This window comes from Meriones unguiculatus, chromosome 8 (assembly GCF_030254825.1).
Source record: "Meriones unguiculatus strain TT.TT164.6M chromosome 8, Bangor_MerUng_6.1, whole genome shotgun sequence".
Classification (NCBI taxonomy): Eukaryota; Metazoa; Chordata; class Mammalia; order Rodentia; family Muridae; genus Meriones; species Meriones unguiculatus.
In genome coordinates this window covers 69,672,156-69,694,854 of record NC_083356.1, presented here as the reverse complement: position 1 = coordinate 69,694,854, position 22,699 = coordinate 69,672,156, and the positions used below count along the sequence as shown (strand labels likewise).

Here is a 22,699-nt window from a genome sequence, read left to right as displayed (position 1 = left end):
GTGTGTCTCAAGTCTTGATGTCCTCAGAATGGGGACTGACAGAGCCCAGCCCACACAGTACTAGCTAAAACTGAAAAACAACACACAGAGATGCTTTCCAGCTTGCCTAGGTCACAAGAGTCACCAGAAATCAGGTGGCTATGCAATTTAGTACTTACTATGGGGGACAGGGGCCAGAGTCACAGGGCTCTTGCCATGCATGTGGCTGTGGGCTTCCTTGGCACTGGGCACTCTTCACTGACTCGTTTTGAGTTTGATCCTGGCAGCTGTAGGTCACCCATCGAAGCCCTGGAAGGGCAGAGCAAAGACTCGGCCACCTCCACACTGAGTTAAGTAGAACTGGAGGCAAGCCTCACCCGGAGGCTCACCTGCCCCACAGGTCACTGCGCAGGGCCCACGCATAGCGGTCCACACCCAGGCTGCCTGCTGCTTCGGTTGAAAGTAGGTAAAGGTAATGTCTGGGTGTGTAAGATCTCCATATTCTTCTCCATACCGTCTGTATACCTACATCAGGACAGATGAGAGCTCAGGTCCTGAACAGGGCACACCCAGGAGTCTCACACATATGTCCCCAAAGCATTCCAGTATTTCAGTTCTCTAGTCCCCATGTTCCCAGAATCCAGGAGGCAGACAGGGCTTGGGTGTCTGCCTCCTGTACTATGGGTCAGAGAAGGCATGTACCAAGGGGGTGGTAGGTCTGGGATAGGGTATGATGGGAGTGTTGATGAGGTCAGGAGTGGTGTCAGGGCAGGGAATGGTCCAGCTGAAGTGTTCTGGGCCAGGCAATTTCAGCTTTGGTCCAGCTATATACACTCTTTCCAGCACAGCACACAGGGGACATACACAGGTGAGGCACATCTTTGAGGGCAACCCTACATGCAACCTTTCAAGGCCACAGAAGAACAAGAACAACAAGAAGAAGGAAGAAGATGATGAGAAGAAGAAGAGAAGGAGGAGAAAAAGAAGCAAGAGCCTCCTTCCATTACTTGAAGAGCCCCACATGCCAGCTGGTACAAAGACTCCTTGCTTGGCCTACTCCCCATTTCAGAGGATTGCCCATGGCCAGTCCTGGTTGGGGGAGAGTCCCTGATTCGAGCATAAAGTCTACTTTCTCTTTTACTCTCAGACCTCTGAGGCTGTCTGCATGCCCTGGACACAGGCACATTTTCATACTGATTTGCAATACACTAATCCTGTGAGTGGTTTCTGTTGCATTTTATCTTCCACAGAGCCCCTCTTGTCCCCAAATGACTGCTGCAAGGATTAATGAGGGAGTGAATGAATTACACATAAGCAGATATCCAGAGCCACCAGGAGAGGCCTGCTGACTTTCCCCCCAGCTTGGCTGATTGGTGACCTGGATCTCCATGTCGTCCTGGACAGGTCCTCGGATGTGAATCTCCTCTAAGTGGGGCAGCTGGTCCTCAGTGAGGGTCACTGTGTACTCCACACGGCAGTCCTCCAGAAGGGAAGGGTATGTGACGCTAGGCGAGATGCTGGTCTTCCCCGCCACAATGTAGTGCCCCTGGATCCTCACCGCTTTGAGAACAGGGCCATTAGTACTTGGGAGTAGTCACCATGCCTCTTCACAGGCCAGCAGTCTATTTGGTGGGATAGGACCACTCTTCACAGGACAGGCTTAAAGATGACAGCAAGACAAGGAGCAGGAGGATCTCTGCCAACAGCATCTAATCCCCAGACCATGGCCTTAGCTCCTTCCAAGGTTCCAGACCTGCCCTAAAGACCTGGCCCTTCTGGTGTCTCAGTCATATGGCATCTTCATTAACAACAACCAAACCCCTTGCATGTACACCCAACCCTTGCATGCACCCAACCTTGCATGCACATACAACCCACCCAGAGGGTTTTCCCACAGTGGTGGCTCTTTCTGGTGAGGGTTGTGACCTCTGACTCCATGGAATGTGCTCACACAAGGCTCCAGGCCCTAGGACCCAGGGCTAAAATTCCCTACATGGTATCTAAGGTCAGAGGCTAGCCTTCAAGACAAAGGAGAAGCCTCATGAAACAGGATCTTCAAAAGGAATCCAGTGAAAATTCTGACACTCAAAAGGCCAGATTCCTGGGTATTCTGGGACTATGTCATGCCCTGGTACTGGAAAGCACCAGTTCCTGGAACCTGGAGCTGTCAAGCCTGCTCCCCTTCATCCACAGCAGCTCTCAGTGGGGTCTGGGTAGCTGGGGCTCCTCCCACCTTGTAGCTGGTGTCAGGAGACTAAGACATAGGTGGCTCAAGTGCAGGGAAGCATCCTTCAGTCATCTCACCCAAGTGTGTGAACAGAGGCCTGCGGTTGACGATGTGCACGTGGGTCATGTTGGGAGTAACTCTCAGAAACGTGACATATTCTGGGGACAAGCACAGCAAGAGAGCTGCTTGGGATTTGAGGTCACCTATACCACTGCCAAAGAAGATAATCCTAGCTGGACAGAAAAGAACAGGGTCATAGGGCTGGTTTCGTTGACAGTGAGTTCCCATCATAGGAACATGTCAAAACAAGAGTAGAGGGTCACCTGCAAAGACACTGCCCAGGCCAGGAACACAGACCAGACACAAGGTTCTTGGCTGCAGGCACAGTCAGAGAGGCAGGACCCAAGTTCTCCACTGATCTTACAACTCAGTGCTAACAAATGATTTTTACTCTGTATATACAGATCAAAGTCAAGTTTTCATCCCCATTGTCCACTGCATCCTCCTGCTGGGACGCCTGAGTGGGAAGAAAGATGTGACCTGACAATTACTCAGGGTCTGCTTCTTCTTCTCTCTCCTTCCCCTCCCCCCCATCACAGCTACAGTGAGGGAATTAGTGTCGTGCTATGATCCCAGTTGCAGAGGCTGGAGTTTGAGCCTGCTGTGAGAAGATGTCAGAGAAGGAAGAATGAATGGAAACACACAGTGTGTGAGGTACCCAGAGCTGAGCCAGCATATGGGTGCTATAGCCTGAAAGCCCAGGCTAATGCTTTGTTTGGGTGCTGGGAAACCCATCCTCCACGCAAGGGCAGGCCTACCTCTGGCTTTCCCAGCTGTGAAAGAACCACTCCATGAACTGCATGTGCTATTGTCTCCTCCACACACGTGGCAAGCATCCCAAACCTGCTGTGAGTCCATCCTGCCATCACAGCCAAAAGTCTATGCAAAAGGGGGAGGGTGTTAGAAGGCCTGTGTTATTGGGGTGCTGGTACCAAAGCCCTGCTGGCTGTGAGATTCTGAGATTCACATAGCTTCCCTGAAGCTCTTACTATCTGCATAGTCCCTAAGGGGCTCCCATGACGAGCTTGCCCACAGTCACAGTTTAGGCTGTAATAAAGGCGACTACCAGATCCATCCTGTTCCAACAATTCTCCCCAGCAGACACAGTGCTGCTCCATTGAGCTAGCCCCATGGATCACCTCCCCTTTGCCCTTGACCCAAGCCTTCTACTGGGACAGGAAAGCCTTTAGTCCACAAGGACAGAGGGGCACCTGGGTTGTCCTACACCTACCCTGCAGCTGCCCAACACACATAGGCTTAGGGTCCCATCCTCTTGAGGAACACTTGGCACACAGCGGGTCCCATCTAGGAAACTGTGTCCACGGCTCACAATGAAGCTCTCTCCAACAGCCCAGCACATATGATTGCACAGAGTGTCTCCTGGAAGGGAAGAGTGACAAGGTAGGCTGATGTTCAGAGATGAACAAGGAGGTCAGTGAGCTAGGTAGGAAGTTCCTCTAGGACAGGTTGTAGAGCTAGCTCTGCCAGATGGGGTCTAAGAGGGATGTCTTCCTACCAGACTCAGCCTAACTGCTTTGCATATGTGGCCAGGACGACTGTTCTGCCTCCAAGGTCATATTATATTCTGGTCTCATAAGCATGGCTACTGGATTATAAGCCAAGGATCACATGGGCATTTCCCCTGAAGTATCTCCCTGAATCCCTCTAGTAAGCCCAGAAGAAGATGCATCTAAGATAGAACCTCACTGCTTATCATCTGGGGAGGCCAGACCAAGACAGAGAGAAATACACAGCCTGTGGAATGCCAGAGCATGAATCAGATCCTGTCTAACCAGCATTGGGGTAATGTTGGCTGTAATGGTTAGTGCTGATCTTCCACTTGACAGGATCTACAGTCAGCACCTATCAGACAAGCCTCTAAACATCCTGTAAGAAACTATCTAGATTAGGTCAGCATCTGGTCATACCTGTGAGGAGCTATCTTGATTAGATTAATTGAGAGCAGACCTATCCTAAAAGTGGGCAGCATCATTACATAAGTGGATGTCCTGGACTACTGAATAAGAGGAGAAAGCAAACTAAATACAGATCTCTCTCTCTCTCTCTCTCTGTTTCTCTGTGTATCTGTCTCTGTATGGGTCTCCTCTGCCTCTCTCTGTATGTCTCTCTACCTCTCTCTGTCTGTCTGTCTCTCTCTGCATGTGTTTCTGTCTCTCTTGTGTGTATCTGTCTCTGTGTGCATGTCTCCTCTGCCTCTCTCTCTGTTTTTCTCTCTCTGCATCTCTGTCTCTCTGTCTCTCACACTCTCTTGTATAGTATGACCACCTGCCTCAGTCTTTTGATGCTGCAACTTCTCTGCCACAATGGACCACCCTGGAACCATGAATCAGAAGAAGCCCTTTCTTCTTAAAGTTGCTTTTGTTGGGTTATTTTATCTTTTATCTCAGCAGCAAGGCAAATACTTAACACACTGGTCAACCCCAGGAGCTCTGGCTGGCAGAGGGCCCTGCCCGCCCCGCCAGGCCTCACATCCCACCTTGACTATACTGCACAGCAGCATCCCAATGGTAGAAAGAAGCACTGCCTTGAGAAGGGTGCAGTGGCTGGCTGTCTGTCTGGGCACACTGCTCGGACATGAACTCCAACTGAGTCTTCTCACAAGCCTGGCCGGAGGAGGCAGAGGACAGGTACAGGTCGGGTCCTTGTCAGTGCAAGTCAGCATGCATCCTGCATGCAAGGTCAAGAGATGCGGATAACTCAGCCCCAGGTGTGGCTTATCTCCGCTCAGTAGTCTGTGGGTGACCAGATCTGCCTTTCACTTCCTATAAGGAAATTCCAGATAATCTGTAAAGGACACAACAGCCAAAGCAGAAAGAAGAAAAAACAAAACAAAAAGACAAGACAATGTGGCACTTGGGGTCTCTGATTCCAAGTCCTGAACCTGAGGAAGTGTGGTTGAGATGCATATTCACTTTACAGGTACATCTAGAGCAGGAAATGAGGAACGTGGCCCAGAGACACTGCACCAACTCACTGCACTGGGAAGAAAAGGCTTGGAGTTGACCAGCTGGGGAGAGATGACAACTACAGCTCCCTCCTCTCAAGGTCTGAGAGGCCCTGGGCCTGCAGCAGAAGAAGGCAAAGAGTAGAACAGAGGTGTGTTGCCACATGTTGAATGCTCTCATGGTCAGAAGCCAGAAAACTGCTCCAGTATAAAGAGAAACAGTTTTTTAATTTTTTTAAGCTAGGTGTGGTGATGCAGGCCTTTAATCCTAGCACTTGGGATGCAGAGCCAGGTGGGTCTCTGTGAGTTCAAGTCCAGCCTAATCTATAGTGAGTCCTGGCTACATAGTGAGACCTGGTCTCAGAAACTAAAGGACAGGCCTGGAGAGATAGCTTAGCAGGTAGAAGCAGTTGATACTTTTGTAGAGGACTCAGGTTCATTTGCCATCTCATGTTCAGTTGGCCCATGTCAAGTGACTTACCTGTAACTTCAGGTGATTCCACACCTTTTTATGGCCTTCAAAGGTACACACACACATATACATACACAGAGAGACATACACACATTCATAAACACATTTGAAAAAGTTAAGCATGACTTTTTAAAAAGAGGAAAAAGTTAAAGTTAAGCATAGAATTTCCATAAAAGCACCATTTTACTTTTAGGCATTGCTGTGGTTTTTGAAAATCCATGATGATCTCAGTGCCCTCATACAGCAGTACCAAGAGATGTGGCCTTGAGAGGTGATGAGAGCTCAGGGGCTCCAGCCATGTAATTAGAACTGGACTATTGTGAGAGAGCTGAGGGCTCTGCAGCAGGACTTCTGTCCCTTTTGTCCCCTCTGCCATGTAATCCAGTCCTCTGTAGGATGGGGCACCAGGGACATCTGGAAAGTAGATACCAAGTCTGCCAGGACATTTCTCGGTCTTCCAGACTCCAGAATCATGATAAATTAATTTCTGTGTTGTTAGCAAATTACTTTGCTTGTGGTGTTTTGTTACAGAAGGTCAAGCCAACTAATGCCAACAGGTTTACAGCAACTGGGCTTGCTGTAGCCAAAAGCACAAATGACCCAAACAATGGAAATGATAATAGAAAAAGAGAATTATCCTGTTCATAACATAGACTGTTAGTTCTTTAGCCTCAGAAGGAAGTGATATACTGAGTCATGGTACAACATAGATAATACTTGAAATGTTACATTATATCAGAGAAGCTGGCTCTTGCATAATGGTGCTTAAATGAGATGTTCAAAACAAGTATAAACATTAGAAGACAGAAAGCAGGTTGGAGCTGTGGGGGTAAGGAGGGGAGGCTGCCTCCTGGTGTGGGATGTGCCTCTGACATGAAGAAACGTTTGAAACCACACTAGAGGCAGTGTCTACACATCACTCCTGAGCACTTAACGCCTCTGCGCTGTGTACTTTGAAATGGTTGACTAAACAAGATACATTTCATATTGAAGTCTAAATGAAATGTTTCTCACTGTGCACTCACGGGGGCATGAGCCAGTTCTCATCTCAGAGATGTCATCCCAAATGTAAATAGAAACTCTAAAAGGAAAGCAGTCACATGGGGTCTTTGGTAACCACCATTTCCCTCACAAGGGAGGCCTGGGCCCATGGGTCAGACAGGGTGGCTAACTCTTATTCACACTCAGCTAGGAAACTAGCCTACCTGTGTGTTGCAAAGCTTAGCCTGGAGGTCCTCACCCACACATGCACGTCCCCCAAAGGCAGGCCTGGAAATGTCCACAAAACAAAACAGATGAGAAGTTCTCTGCTGCAAGCAGAGAATGGGATGCAACGACCTACTCTCCCTTCAGGGAGACCTTCTGTGGGTACCTTGGGTTGTTGCACCACCGTCTCCTGGTGATCACACCTCCTCCACAGGATCGGGAGCAAGGACTATGGGGACTCCAGCTAGACCAATGTCCATGTACCGCCACCACAGGAGCAAGCTCAGCTAGGGAGCGACAGCGAGCCTTGGAGCACCACTGCAAAGTAGACAACTCTGTCTCCCTCTCCCACAAGGAGCCAGCACACATAGGATGCAGCCAGCATACATAGGGATACAAACACACAGAGGGACCCCTCCAAAAAAAAAAAAAAAAAAAAAAAAGCTTCCCATCACACATGGAGACTTCCAACACAGGGACCATACCTTTCTTTAGGATCTTTCACATATAGGGATCTCACTGACAGGGTGGTCCCCAACACAGAGACCTTAGTACATAAGGGCCACACACAGGATCTTCCAATAGACATAGAGACCTCCCAAAGCATACAGTGAACCCTCCACAGAGGGATGCGGAGCATAGAGAGGGCACAATCACATACCTTGTTCTGTTTGGGAGCAAATGTTAAAGGGAAGACATCAGGCTGTCAACAGAGGAAGAGGGTCTAGGTACCCAGTGAAAAAGGAAAATTAACCCTAGGGAAGATGGCGCAGGCAACGAGGGCAAGGGCAATCTGAGTGGGGGTTCTTGGACCTTGCTGTCACTCAGTAAACTCTTCTCTGTGTATGATAGAGGGCTGGAGAAAGGAATGGATGAGAAGTGGTGCAGTGTCCTGGAGTAAGACCCTACTTGGGAAAAACATAGGGAGTGCAGAGCAGAGGCTCTGGGTGTTTTCTCCAGATTCTCATACTCACTCACCACCCCTCCCTCTCTCAGACACAAAGACATGCACACAGGCCTCCCCTCCCCTGCTAGCTTCATCCTGCCCAGTACACTAACCTTCTCCACACCACATTCTGTCCCATCCAGGAGAGGAACAAGGAGGCGGCTGCAGCTGCTTTGGTCCAGGGGGTCTGTGTGGCAGGAGAGAGCCTGGCATACATCCTAAGAGAGATGACCGGGTGGTCCACTATGAGATTGCCTGGATAGTGTCTCTTCCAGGCCAGTCAATACCCTGCTATCATAAGTGGCCCGGGAAAACAAGCTGACTGACTTGTCCATCAGGAGGAAGTATGGACCTTGCTAAAGCCTATCATTCTTCTAGAGGCCATGAAAATGTCTTAATATTTAAAATCAGAAGAGAAAAATAAGCTTTTAAATAAAAAAAAAGCATTCTAACATAGATCAACAAACATAATAATTCAGAGAATTTTATATTTTATAAAAATACTAAACATAACTTTTTAAATATAAGGTCTCTGGCCCAGGCTGGCCTTGAACTCCCTATGTAACCAAGAATAGTCCTGACTTCTGATCCTCCTGCCTCTACCTCTAGAGGGCTAGGATTACATATATGAGGTGCCACACTCAGTTTGTGTGGTCCAAGACCAATTTTGGGGCTTTAAATATGCCAGTAGAGCAAGCACTTTCCCCACTAAACTGTATCCCCAGCCCCTAGACATCATTTTTAATGCTATTGTGGAAGAAGTAAGGGGCTTATCTGGGCAAAACGGGAAGGCCCTCCCAAGGAGGAAGTCTGACTTGGGAAACCCTACCCCCTCCACTTACATTTCTCCTACTCTGTGTGGACCTTGGAATCCTCTGCCTCTTGGAAGCCCTTTATGCTGAGCCCACCCCCATAGGTTAGATGGGAAACACTATATAAATCTGGAAGGCAAGGTCAACCAAAAATGTGAGGACTTTGGTTTAAAAAAAATGTTTAATATGCTAGACGCAGTGGTGCATGTCTGTAATCCCAGCACTCGAAGAGATAGAAGCAGGCAGATCTCTGTGGATTCGAGGCCAGGTTGGTCTACAAAGTGAGTCCTGGACAGCCAAAGCTACACAGAGAAACCCTGTCTCAAAAACAAACAAACAAACAAACCAAAACAAAAACCAAATCAAAACAAACAAAAACAAAAACAAAAAAGTTTAATACTTCCAAGAGGAGGATAAAAATGATTATAACACAAGCCTAATGGCCTGAGTTCAATCCCCAGAACGTACGGGGAATGGAAAGAATCCATTCCAAAGAGTTAGTCTCTTACCCTCACAAGAGTAAGCATGCCTGTGCACACATCTCTTATTTAACAGTAAACTAAACACAAGCATTAAACAAGATCAGGCATATAACTGGTGGTTGTATGAACCCTGGAGTTGTCCTCAACTGTGCCTGGTGCCCAGCAGGTGGGGTCAGCAGGGGAAGGTGAGCTGGGCAGAGTAGACTGGGAATTAATGAAGAGTGCACTCACCAGACCCTCCCTGGAGAAGGTGCAGGCAACAGCCCCTGAGCCGAAAGCCACACGACACTGATCGTCTGCACTGTAGTAGAGGCCAGGCTGAGCAAACAGCTGGTGCCTTGTAAGTCCTGACTGCAGCCCAGGTGGGTCCCAGAAGCAGTGCATTTGCCCTGTGCTGTAACAGATCAAGCAGGGCTCAAGACCTGGGTGGACACCAGTGGGGTCAGGGTGAAGAAGCAGATGTGGGGCTAGGTTGAGGCCCAAGAGGGGTGAGTATAGAATAGAGCAGGTAGAGGGCTGAAAGAGTGATGGAGGAGAAAGCCATGGACTAATGGACAGGAAATGCCTGGCATGGAAGGGTGGAATTATGAGGTAGGGGAGGTAGAGGGATGGGTCCGGGGGTGGGACGGGATAGAGGAATGGGTTCAATAAAGTGGAAAAGAGTGACAGAGGAGGATGAGAGGGGATGGAGGAACTGATTGGGGAGTAGAGTGGGTTCTGGGACAAGAAATAAAAGCAACAGAGTGGGATGGGATAAAGGCTGCTGTGCAGGATGAGAGTGACAGCCAACCCTGTCTAGGTGGAAGGTGTACCTGAGCAGATGCCTCAGCTGCCTTTGGCTACAGGAGGACCACTCCAGGGCTCCTCCAGTAGGCACTGCACTATCAGATGCCATCACGTGGCCACTGGCTTCACAGGTGCTGCCGCTGCCTGGAGCACCATCATGGTCCAGGCCAAAGCTGTGGGCAGAAGAGACTGAGAGTAGCCAACTGGAGCTGGGCAGGGCCACCTATGTCCCCTGGACCTGGGCCCTGATACTAGCTAAGCCAGCCCAGCAGAAGTTCTGGAGGCCCTGCCTCAGTTTCCCACCTATATGAGGACGGGAGGGTTGCTGGTTCAGTGGGGTAGCTCTTTCCTCCTTTGGCTAATAAATAGCAAAAAGCTTTGATGATACACCAGATGACTTAATCCATGGCTACAAGTCTAGGGTGTAGAAGCAGGAACTGGGAGCCAGGTAGAGGCCTGGGAGCAGCAAGTTGTTCTAGCAGCTGATGGTCTGGGTGTGTTCAGCTTTGGAAAATCTACCCACACTGCAGCCATCTTGTGGATGAAAAGCCTGAGGAGATGTGGCTGTCCTTCTTGCTATTTCTAGGTGGCAGTTTTTTCAAGCAGAGCCTGAATATCTCCACAGTATCAAGCAGAACAGACCCTAGGAGCCTAAGAGGCTGAGAGTGGGGCCAGGAGCTGCTGGGGCCAGACCCTCTGAGAGAGGTGGAGAGCCTGGCTTCCACCCCTGGGAGCTTAGACCAGTTCAGAGGGTAGGGTACCAGGAGGGAAACTTATTTTTTTACTCTGCAAATTTCTATATCATTTGATTTTTTACAATTGTATATTATATTCCTAACCCAAAACAAACAACTAAAAATAAAAAGAATAGAAACATGTCACTCTAGATAAAATGATAATATGCATGAATAAAGATCTGCGCACAAGAATACATACTAAACACAGTAGCAAGGACTCAGAAACACCCTAACTGTCCAACCAGAGAGCTTCAGTTATTGTATGTATAAAACAAAACAAAATATAAGAAGTCTGTGAGCTGAGAAACATTAGAGATATACAGTTATATTAAAAGACAAGAATTATGTGGGCGGGTGGCATATCCCTGTGATTCTAGCCATCATCTGACAGATACCCCGTGTGAGATCCTGTCTTAAAAACCACAAAAGAGAACCCACATGATGATTCCGCTACAATGGGAGTAGAGGCTGTCTGGTGCCTGCCTTTGGATCTTTCCCCCTTCCTGGGCTGCCTTGACTGGCCTGAAGGAGAAGGGATGTGCTTAGCCCAGCTGCAGCTTGAGGTGCCAGGCAGGTTGGTACCCCTGGGTAGTCTCTGCTTCTCTGAGAAGAAGGAGAGGAGGGAAGGGAGAAGAGCCTGAGGGTGGGACTGAGAGGAAAGGAGAAAGGGGGGCTGGGGTGAAGTTGTAAAGTGATTAAATAAATTTTAAAAATCTGAATAACAATGACCAAAAAACCCACAATAGAATCAAAATAACAATGTATTGCAGAAGCCTTGTATGTGCATATATATAATGACAAAAATTAAATATAAATCTAAAGAGACATTTCCATAAGTTGTGTGTGGTAGTTTAAGCAAGAAAGCACTCCCCCTGCCCCCATATATCCCCAGCTGATGAACTGTTTGGAAAGATTAGGAGGTATGGCCTTTTTGGAAGAGGTGTGTCCTCGGAGGAGGTGTGTGGCTGGAGGTGGGCTTTGAGGTTCCAAAGCTCTCTGCCTGCCTGTGGATGGGGACACAAAGCTTTCTCAGCTACCGTCCAGCACCATGCCTGCCTATGTGCCACCATGCTCCCTGCTACGATGGCCATGGAATAACCCTCTGAAACTGTAAGCAAGCTCCCAGCTAAATGCTTTTTTTTTTTTTTTTACAAGAGTTACCTTAGTCTAGAACAGTAACTAAGACATTGCACAGACCTAAGATAATTTTCTTTACTGGAATTTCCTACAATATTTTCTGGATGGCTCAGTGGATAACAGAACTAGCCACACAAGCCAGATGACTTGAGTTCGATTCCCAGAACCTATGTCAATGTGAGAACCAACTCCACAAGTTGTCCTCTGGCCTCTCCATTCATGCTGTGGCATGACCCTTACCCCACATCTCAAGAGACACACACACACAGACACACACATGCATGTATGCATGCACCTATGCATGCACGTATACACACAAACAAAAATAAATTTAAAAAACTTAAATATTTGGGGCTGGAGATATGGCTTAGCAGTTAAGAGCACTGGCTACTCTTCCAGAGGCCCTGAGTGCAATTCCCAGCTACCACATGGTGGCTGTAGAATGAGATCTGGTGCCCTCTTCTGGTGTGTAGACGCACATGGAGGCAGAACATTATATACAAAATAAATAAATAGATAGATAGATAGATCTTTTTTAAGAATTTTAAAAACCTAAATATTAAATTATTGTTTTCTAATCACTGTTTGCTTATTTAGAAAAAAGAGATTATGTTTGTTACTCAGTGATCAAGGAACATCAGATTTCCTCTGCCTCAGCTTTCCCCTGCCAAGACACTTAGGCTCAAGGTATAGGCTTCTAACAGGCTCTGCAAAGATTTGCTGACCACCTAGGCCCTCCACTCTGGGGCTCAGATCAGCTCTCTGACCAGTCTGGGGATAGCTGGTGAGGCCACATACCTGTGCCCAATCTCATGGGCAATGGTGATCCCCAGGTCAAAGCCAGTGTCCTCGGTGATAAGGCAGCTCCAGGAAGGGGAGCAGGCACCCCCCAGCTGGGTGACCCCCCGAACCTGCTGGTTACCATCAGGTAACTCCAGGTCAAACCTGGATAAGAGAAAAGGAATCACATGGATGGTCCACCAGCCATGTTGCTGGTGCAGAAAGCAGGGAAGTTCATAGTGCAGCCCTCCTAAGCAAGCGCTCCTGTGGGGATCTCAGATACCTGGTTATATAAAGAATCAGGTCAGCATGACTCGGATCCCTGTCATCGTGCGGGTTGATTGTCTGGCCCCACTCACAGACACTCATCAAGGATGAGGTGATGTTGGCTGTGATATTTGGAGTACTCTAGGGAACAACCAAATAGCCTGTTTCTATGGAAGTGGTACCAAGGATGGTGCTGACTGTTGCCAGCATGCTTCTCAGCTGGACCATATTATACAAATCCTGTTGCTACCCCATATTACAGATGGAGAAATTGAGGCTCTGAGAAGCTCTGTTCAGCTGAGCCCCACAGTTACCATCCCCAGTTCTGCAGGATGAAGGGCATAGAGTCAGGGTACATACCCACCTTCAAGTCAGAGAGAATGATCAGCTTCACCAGGTGCACCTGGAACTGAGCCCCCAGGGATGGGTCCCTCAATAGTTCTGAGCCCTGCAGAAGGCAGCAGGAGAGGGAGTGAGGTGATGCAGATCTTTCAGAATGAGTCCAGGAGCCCCAGTGGCTGGGGTGGTGGTAAAGAGGGTGCCCCCTGGAGGCTAGGGGTTGGAGACTAGGGAGTGGTGGGAAGCTCAAATCTTGTCTGTGTGCTAGGCTCCAGACAGTCAGATGAGCCCCTAGGCCTTTCTCTAGCTTATGCCTTGGGAAGACCAACTAACAGAAAGAGTTGATTGCTGGCTTGAGTTTGAACCTAAGCCCTGCCTCTTCTAAGCTTTGGGCTCGGGTCACTAAGCACTGAGCCTCAGTTTTCTTACAGGCTTCTATCTTAGGAAGCAGAGATCAAGTCTTGCCTGGTTAGCAGATTAAGAGATAACTAGATAAATAAAATAGATAAATAAAAATTGATGCCCTGGTTCAGGTTCCACATGCCTAATCCTCCTCAGCCACTGTTCTGAAGCTACCTAATGCTATGACCCTTTAATGCAGTTCCTCAGGTGGTGACCCCCCAACCATAAAAGTATGTTCCTTGCTACTCCATATCTGTGATTTTGCTACTGTTATGAATAGTAAGTAAATATCTGTGATTTTCAGTGGTCTTGGGGTCATGACCCACAGGTTGAAAACCGAACCGCTGTCCTAAAGTATGTTAACAACCCTGGGAAACCCCCCCCCCCCCCCCCCCCCGCAACTTAAAGTCGGAGGGAGGGACTCCAAAATGTAAAGACAATGGTTTCTAATTGGGAGGTGGAACCATTTTTCACTGAGAAAACATCACCCCAGGGGCCTGTAGATCTAAAGCCTGCACAGGTTATTTGTACTTGGACCACACCCACAAATGGGAGGGGCGCCTGGGGTAGACAGTGTGGTCCAGGGGGAGCTCTGGCCCTGAGGCTGGGAAGACAGATGCAGAGAAGACTTTTCCTATCCCCTGAAAAGGTTGATCAGGCTGAAACTAGAGCCATTTTAGAGAGAGCTACAGTGGCTGGGACCAAGTGTTGCCCAAAAGCCATAACCGGGATCTCTTCATGACCACCACCCCTGCCTTATCTGCAGCAGACCCGTGAGAAGATGAGACTGGAACTGTCAGTCACTGGCTGGAACTAGTCCCCAGAATCAGCTGATCATATTTTTAAAAAATGGTTTTATATTTATTTATTTAGTATATGTGCACACATACGGAGGTCAAAGGGCAACTTGCAGGAATCGGCTGTCTTCCTCTACCACATGGGTTTTGGGACTGAATTCAGGTTGTCATGCTTGGTGGCAAGCACCTTCACCTGCTAGACCATCTCTTTCCTCCCTTCCTTCTTTTTTTTATTTAAGACAGCCAAATATTATGACCAAGCTGGCCTCAAACTTGTGATTTTCCTGCTCAGTCTTCTGGATGCTGGGCTTATAGGTGTGTGCCACTACACCCAGCTTAAGTCATCATTATTTTGAAGACACTGCTCCAGGAAATGGACCCACTCTCTTCATATTGGTTCTATATTTTTATTTTTATTTTTTGAGAGAGGGTTTTTCTGTGTAGCCCCTGACTGTCCTGGAACTAGCTCTGTAGGTCAACCTGTCCTTGAACTCACAGAAATTTACCTGCCTCTGCCTAGTGACACCATATAAATGCTTATGAATGCAATTTGTATAGTGTGAATTCACGATGGCCTGGAACAGTCATATTCCATGTGTGTTCTGTGTGTGCCATATGGATGTTAGTACAGTATTTAATGTCCTCTCTAGGAGAAACTTGATATTAATTTTGCCCTGACTAACATGTTGCCATTCTGACATAAGGATTAATGGTGTGAGACATCTCTGCTTGCCCAACCATTAGATCACAGGGAGGAGGAGTCTGTAGAAAAGGGAACCACACAACTTCAGCCATAATAACATCTGTTCACATCTTGAGTGCTCCTCTGCCCTGTGCCTCCCTAAGACAGAAGCAAGAGAACTGAAGAGAGAGCAGTGTGTGCAAACTGCACCCACTGTTGGCCAAAAGAACACTGGGACAGAACTGGGAGGCTATGGGGATGAGTCTGGTGTTGAGAGGGATTCCCTGTCCACCTTTGCTGCAGTAGAGAGAGGGAACTATAAAGACAGTAGTGACCTCCCTTTCTCCTCAGGGCCAGGAGCTCCAACTGACGCTCAGCTTCTATGGAACATCTCAACACAGAGTTCAAGTGTAATGACGTTTGGTCATAAGCCTTGTGAGCTCTGGGGTTTGGGAGAGGTGGGTGGGGGTGAGGGTGTCTGTGTCCAGAGGCTTGGGGGAGAGCCCACCTTCCTGCACCAGCCAACTGCCACTCACAATATTGAGGTTGGTGAGCACGTAGCGCTCTGTGTCCTCCTGGTGAGCCTGGTAGACATCGGGGCCCACAGCCACCAGCAGCTCCAGGTGTAGAATATCCCCCAAAGTCCTTCTCCATCTCAGCCTCTGGAGGTGAGAGGAAGGATGGCCTAGAGGGGAAGGAGAAAACACGCGCTGGCAGCTAACAGAGAAGGCCTAGCCAGTCCTGGAAATCAAAAAGCAGATTTCATGTCCTCTCCCAGGGCCCAGTTCTCAGCTTGTGGGAAGTGGTGAAGAAATGGACAGGAGTACCAGCTCAGGATAGAAAGGGAAGGTGAAGAGTTCTTCTAGGACCCTATAACATAGCTCCCCAATTATGTTGTTTCCTCACAGGGAGCAGGGCCTCAGTGAATTGAGGCTTTGCAAGAGACAGGATCCACCTCCCTCTCCCCTGCTCCTCCAACCTAGGACCCTTCTGCTAAAAAGGAGGAGTTCAGGATTCTTTCTTTGGTGAGAGAGAGGGAGAAATACAGACCTGGAGACAGGGTCCTCCATTAGAACCTGCTCTTCCAAGATCCAGGGTGGGCAGATTGCAAGTTGCCTACTTTAGACCTTGCCTGAAGGTCTGAATCAGTTCTTGGCAAAGCAGTTTCAGTCTTGAAATGAGTGTTCCATAAATGAGCCAACAGGAAGCAAGACACCTCTGGTCCCTTAGCCCTTCAGAAGCCCAGTGATGGGAGGACCCAGTGCTCCACACAATGTGTATCCCACCCAGGCCACAGAAAAGCTGGTTGCAAGTGGAAGAACATCCCCTAGATCCTTGGTACCCTGACTTCTAGCTCCATCTGTCTCTGGACCTTACCAACATCTATGTGGTGTCTGTATGGAAGCAGAAGTCAACTTCGCGTGTTTTAACTCAAGAGCCATCCACCTTGGTTTTTGGTTTTTGTTTTGTTTTGTTTTGTTTTCTGACACAGGGTTTCTCTGTGTAGCCTTGGCTGTTCTGGACTCACTTTGTAGAAAAGGCTGGCCTCAAACTCACATGATTCACCTGCCTCTGCCTCCCTGAGTGCTGGGATTAAAGGTGTGTGCCACCACATCCAGTTTGTCCACCTTATTTTTTAAGACAAGATTTCTCTCTGAGACCTGGGGCTCATCAATTGGGCTAGGTTGGCTGTCTCATGGATTTTCCCAGCTAGTGGTCAGAATAGAAAGGATTATGAGATACACCATTTGTGACTAGTTGTTCTGTGGTCATGGAAGGATGCACACTGGGTTCTACCTCTCCTCAGCACTGGAATAAAAAATATGTGCTACCATGCCCAGCTTCATTTTATATGAATGCTAGGACTAGAACTTGGTTCCTCGTGTTTCCACAGAAGCACTTTGCCAAGTAAGCTAGCTCCACAGTTCACTCCTAACCAGGGTTTTAATTAAAACCACCAAGTGTCCTTCTGGGAAAAGGGATGGCATCCTGAGAGGCAGGGCTATAGGTCGTGGGAAAGCCTTCACCATGAGAAAAGCTACAGGATAGGAGCCAGAGTTGCTTGGCCTGGCACCCACCTTGTTCCCAAAGAAGGAATAAATATTTACTGCTATGGCCAGAAGTGGTAGGTTCTTGAAAATCAGCCAGCCCCATGAAGGCCATCCACAGGCTGAAGAGGCAGCTGATGAACACTCCTTCACTTGTGATACTAAACAGAAGCCTGGGGTCAGGATTCCAGGGTAGCCAGAATACCCAGAACAGCTATTATCAAGTTGGCAGGAAGCAATGAAGCTAATTAACAGAGAGAAAGACGCAGCCTCTCTGACTTCCTTTTCCCATGGCCACCAGAACCCTCATGGCACTGACTCAGTGGAAACTCCCTCAGTCTCCCATCCAGGGCTCAAGAAACTCCTCTGGCTCAGAGCACACCAGGACAGCTACCTGTGAGTTCAGCAGCACGGTGGCCAAAGTGAGAAGATACCTCCATGGGTTCCAGATCTTGAAGAAAACTCTGCAAAACAAAACACATGAAAGAGGAGGAAGGAGACAAGGCAAAGGAAGAGAGGACAACGAAGATATAGGGACAGAACAAGGGAGCGGTTCCTAGGCAGGGAGCAGAGGAGAGTGGTCTACACAGCTCTGTCACGTTTACCAGAGTAAACTAGTTTCCTTATCTGCTAGCAGAAAGACCACACCCATTTCACCCAAGAGATTTGGCAGCGTCCTCTCCCAGGTGATTCCAACACCCTACACCAGATCTTATGTGATCCCACCTTCTTTAAATCAGAGAGCCCCCAGCAGCCCAGAATGAAGAAAGCACCAGTGAGGATTCTTCTGATACTGGCAGCATGAAAAGGTTGGCATGTCACCCAGAAGCAAAGCTGGCTCATCCTTAGAAAAGGCAGCCGATAGCCGGACGGGAGACCTGGTCACTAGGATTCTGGTGAGTGTGGAATGTGACAGACTTCACTTAGTAGCTGGGCAGGAAGTCAGGCAGTGTTTACTCTTGGGAACTTCCTCCCAGGGCAGGGCTATGGGGTGGGCAACAAGCAGCTGCTTCTGCTAGGAACTTGCCTGGAATGGTTCTCCGTGAAGAGCATCCCAACCATGTCCTGTACACCAGGAAAGTTTCAGCTGTGCACATCTAGCCTCCTGGGAGGGTCTGGTCTAGCAATTCAGTCTAAACAAGAGCAAACTCTAGACAGGACCCTGGAAATGTGGGCTGATGTGAAATGACAGGCCCTCTCTTTTAGAATCTCTGACTGATCAATGAGAGGATGCACTAAGGACATGACAGTTCTGCCCCTCAAGCCTCCCTCTTTTCTGGCACCTCCAGTCCTAGTCTCTCTAGATCTCCTGTCCCTTTACTCCTAGCAACGACTGTGTTCCCATGCACTGCACTGCACTTGCAGACACCCTGTGCCTTCACCTCCTTCCTCTGCCCCCAACCCTACCATTTTGAGATTGTCCATCTGGTCTGCACCTGCACCTAGTGGGAAAGTCATGGAGCAGGAAAGTGCCCCCACATCTCTGCAAGTACTGTTTCAAATTGCCTGGCATCCCACTGTACCTCCTGGGAATTTTTCATTCACTTGCTCCAAAACTCTCTCCGAAAACATAAGCATTTTGTTTTGTTTTGCTTTGCTTTGGTCTCAGGTGTGGGATGTGGGACTGATTCAAATGGTCCACAGTAGCAGACTATTTGCTTTGTGTGGGCTCTGAGAGGTTCTCTTTGCCAGTTGCAGGTAGTTCAAATTTGAGGAATCTGGAGAAAGAATAAATGCCAGAGCCCAGAGAGCAAGGAGCTCAGAGAAAGAACAAAGCTGCTGTTGCTTTCCCCTCCTGCTGTTCCTGTTGTTATTGATGCAGTGAGACAAGAAGTTAGAGATCTCCTGAAACAAGGATTGAACTGGCTCCAAGCAACCCGATGACCCTAACCAGCAGGAAGCAGATAACTGTGTCCCCTCTCCCATTAACCCTTTCTCTCTCCTGCCTTGTATTGGGGTATTGGATAGCATTGGGGTGGAGTAGGGAGAAAGAGATATAAAAAATGTAAATAAAAGAGTTTTTTTAAAGTAGGCCAATAACACTCTTGCACACCTTTCACCCTTCCAGTTCTCTAGTGCAGTGTGAATCTTTGGGAAGTTGCTCTTAGTTGTCAACAAGATGGGATCTGCAATGACTAAGAAACATACTTCGAGAAACATACCACTATGGATCTAAGGGTACTTCCTGGAAATATTAACTGAGAGAAGACCCTCCTCCATAATGGGCAATACTTCCCAGCAGCAGCCCTGCCTGCTTTCACTCTTTGCTCATGAGTATCTGCATCCTGTTGCTGCTGCTGCCAACTACCACCATCCTTTGACATCAGAACCCAGCTTCTTTGACCTAACAGAAAATAAAGACCAGTGACTCTCCGGAAATCCTCCAGGCCTTCAGTGCCAACTAGAACTTTTGGCACATCCAGACTCATGGACTGAACAGTTACCCGGTTCTCAGCCTCCTGAGTACACACAGATGACCACTGTTAGACTGCCTATCTGTAGTGGCTATTCTTGGTTGTCAACTTGACCACATTTGGTATTATCTAAAAACCCAAATGTTGCTGGGCATTCCTGGAAGGGGTTTTAGTTAACTGGATCGTTTGAAGTAGCAATCCCCCAAATCTGGGCCATACCTTCATGGTAGCCTATAAAGGACAAGGAAGAAGGAATCTTTTGCTCTTCTCTAGATTCTGATGACATATAGTGAAGACCAAGATAGGCCGAGACAGCAGCCTCATTACTAAATAACTACTGTACTCTTGGATTTTGCATTGGGAGATAGCCATTGTTGAGCTAGCTGGACCACAGCCTGCAAGCCATTTTAATAAATTACCTTTACATGGGTAGATAGATAATTGCACAGAAAGACAGACAGACAGACAGATAAATTCGTTTTATTTCTTTTTTTCCTCTAGAGAGCTCTGACTAGAACACTAGCCCATATCATGTAGGCCAATCTACTAAATTCCCTTTGTGATATATATTCATGCTATCCATTTTAGAGAACCCTGACCATACAGATTTCAAATGTACCTTGAAGGCCCATGAATTGAAGGCTTGATCACCAGCCTGTAGGAGCTGGTGGAACCTTTCAGATGTGGGACCTAGTGAGAAGACGTTAAATAATTGAAACTGTGGCCTTTAAAGATATTGGGGGCCAGTTCTTTCCTCCTCAGCTCATTGATTTTGAATGTCATGAGGTAAGCAGCTTTTCTCTGTCATATCCTTCTGTCATGGTCTTCTGCCTCCTTACGGGTCCTAAGCAACGATGACTGACTGAAACCCATAGGCTAAAAATTACCTTTCCTCCTTATAAAGTTGATTACCTCAGATATTTTGTCATAGTGACAGAAAAATTACCAAGACCCCTCAGTACTGACTACCTTTGTCTTCCCAGATAAACCTGCAGTGTCTCTTAGCCCCTGCACAGAGAGGAAATGCACCCATCTGTGCTGGGCCAGACTGGCTCTGGGTCCCTCCTACCCCCTTGCTTGTTGAGGTAAATTTTTTGTTTTGTTTTGTTTTTTCATTTTATTTTGTTTTGTTTTTTTTCCAGACAGGGTTTCTCTGTGTATCCCAGGCTGTTCTGGAATTGCTCTGTAGACCATTCTGGCCTTGAACTCACAGGGATCTGCCTGCCTCTGCCTCTTAAGTGCTGAGATTAAAGGCGTGCACCACCGTGCCCCGCTGAGTGTACTTTTTTATTAATGAAAAAAATTTGAGTTTATTTTTATTTGTTTCTGTGTGTGTGTGCCTGCTTGTCTGAATGTGCACCACCATGTGAATACAGGTGTCCATAGAGGCCAGAAGAGGGCATTAAGTGCTTGAAACCAAATACCAGTCCTCTGCAAGAGTAGCAAGAGCTTTTGACCACTGAATCACCTCTTCGACTCCTAGATTTCTGATTTCTATTTTTCAGTTATGTGCATATGTGGGGTCGTGCAGGTGAGCGCATATATCACTATGTGGGTGGGGTTGTGCAGGTGAGCGCAGTGTGGGAAGTACTCTAAACTGCTGGGCCAGGGTTTCAGTTCCTCTCTCTGATGTTTTGTTCCTTCGGCATTCCTCTTTCCTGCTTGCATTTTGCCTCTGCCCCTCCAACTACATTTACCCACTTATTTATCCATAAAACATGCATTTATCTGAGCTCCTGAAAAGGGTAAGAAAGACACTGTACTGAACTTCAAGGAAGCAGCTATGAGCCAATCAGAGAACCACTATGGCTGCTCCAACAAGAGAATCAACACAAACCAACCAAATTCACACACCATACAGAATACATAAATAACACCTTGCATTCTATCTGACCACTAAGATTAAAGCTAGATATCAACAACAAAAGAAATGAGAGAGAGTATACACATTCATGGAAGTTGAAAAGCTCATTACTGAATTAAAATTGGTTCAAGACAGAAATCAAGAAGGAAATTTAAAAACATTTTAGAATTAAATGAAATTAAAACACAATATATTCATACCTATGGGGTACAATAAAAGTGGCCATAATAGGCAAGTTCAAACTACAAAGTGCCTACATTTAAAAAAAAAAAAAAACTGAGTATATCTCATATTGGTAACTCGGTGACACATCTGAACAGCTGAAAACTATAAAACAAACAAATAAACAAAAAAATCAAAAAGAAATTATTTCTGGGTAGTGTGGTGTAAACCTTTAACCCCAGCATTTGGGGAAGAGGCAGGCACATCTCTGAGTTCAAGGCCAGCCTGGTCTATAGAGTGAGTTCCAGAACAGCAAGGGCTACACAGAGAAATGCTGCCTCTAAAAAACAAGCAAACAAAAAACAAAACAAAACAAAAACCAGCTGGGTGGTGGCGGTGGCATACACCTTTGATCCCATAACGTGGGAAGCAGATCTCTTTGAATTCCAGGCCAGCCTGGTTTACAGAGTGAGTTCCAAGACAGCCAAAGCTACACCCAGAGAAACCCTGTATCAGAAAGGAAAGAAGGAAGGAAGAAGAAATAGAAAATCAGAAGAAATATTCAAACTCAAGTTGAAACCAACAAAATAGAAACAAACAAAAATAATACAAAGAATCATAAAATGAAGAGTTGGTTCTTGGAGCTTTCTGTCTTTTTATTTGTGTTTATTTTGATTTGGGGGTTTTGTTTTCATGAGAGATGGGGAAGGGAAGGAGAAAGAATATAAAGTTGGGTGGAAAGTGAGGTGGGGAGGTGGTGGAGGGAAACATAATCAAATTGTATTGCATGAAAAAAATTTTAAGGAAGAAAATAGGATGAATATTGACATTATAGGCCACAAAAGTCAACAAATGATTTAAAATCCCAGTTCTTAGGCTAGGAATATAGAGGTAGAGAGAATACTTGTATAGTATGTGTGAAGCCTTAGGTTTGATTGCACCAACAGAAAAATTAAAATAAATAAATCCCACCTCCACTAGAATATATGTGACCTTAAACACACTATTTGAAATTTTTCTGACCTAATATTATTCTATCAGTAAAAACTAGTATTAAAACCGCCATTTCTGTAGGTGTGGTAGTACACACCTCTAATTCCAGCACTTGGGAGGTAAAGACAGACCAATTTCTTGA

General features: G+C 47.1%; 1 protein-coding gene and 1 long non-coding RNA gene across 7 annotated transcripts in view; one reads left to right on the top strand and one right to left on the bottom strand.

The window, feature by feature from the left end:
* Positions 1 to 18,025, bottom strand: part of Adamts13 (ADAM metallopeptidase with thrombospondin type 1 motif 13) — a 29,732-nt gene extending 11,707 nt beyond the window's left edge. For 3 of the 6 annotated variants that reach the window (XR_009593751.1, XM_060389731.1, XM_060389732.1), the window contains exons 1-19: positions 17,851 to 18,025; positions 17,519 to 17,588; positions 15,613 to 15,761; positions 13,221 to 13,304; positions 12,873 to 12,997; positions 12,608 to 12,754; positions 9,962 to 10,108; positions 9,381 to 9,543; positions 7,969 to 8,073; positions 7,571 to 7,612; positions 7,076 to 7,227; positions 6,909 to 6,972; positions 4,764 to 4,890; positions 3,498 to 3,646; positions 3,025 to 3,145; positions 2,284 to 2,364; positions 1,358 to 1,539; positions 369 to 504; positions 159 to 288 (exon numbers count right to left, since the gene is read on the bottom strand). Coding sequence is in view for 5 of the 6 variants with exons in the window: in XM_060389731.1 (XP_060245714.1) it covers positions 159 to 288; positions 369 to 504; positions 1,358 to 1,539; positions 2,284 to 2,364; positions 3,025 to 3,145; positions 3,498 to 3,646; positions 4,764 to 4,890; positions 6,909 to 6,972; positions 7,076 to 7,227; positions 7,571 to 7,612; positions 7,969 to 8,073; positions 9,381 to 9,543; positions 9,962 to 10,108; positions 12,608 to 12,754; positions 12,873 to 12,997; positions 13,221 to 13,304; positions 15,613 to 15,761; positions 17,519 to 17,588; positions 17,851 to 17,967 (2,291 nt within the window). In the remaining variant the exon portion in view is untranslated. Of the gene's footprint in view, positions 1 to 158; positions 289 to 368; positions 505 to 1,357; positions 1,540 to 2,283; positions 2,365 to 3,024; positions 3,146 to 3,497; positions 3,647 to 4,763; positions 4,891 to 6,908; positions 6,973 to 7,075; positions 7,228 to 7,570; positions 7,613 to 7,968; positions 8,074 to 9,380; positions 9,544 to 9,961; positions 10,109 to 12,607; positions 12,755 to 12,872; positions 12,998 to 13,216; positions 13,305 to 15,612; positions 15,762 to 17,518; positions 17,589 to 17,850 lie in introns of those variants that run through there. The other 3 variants (XM_021651942.2, XM_060389733.1, XM_060389734.1) reach the window with 3 other exon arrangements.
* Positions 17,901 to 20,806, top strand: LOC132655854 (uncharacterized). Its single transcript, XR_009593754.1, has 2 exons — positions 17,901 to 18,020; positions 18,817 to 20,806. It is a non-coding gene; the product is annotated as an uncharacterized LOC132655854 (long non-coding RNA).
* Positions 20,807 to 22,699: the final 1,893 nt, after the last annotated feature.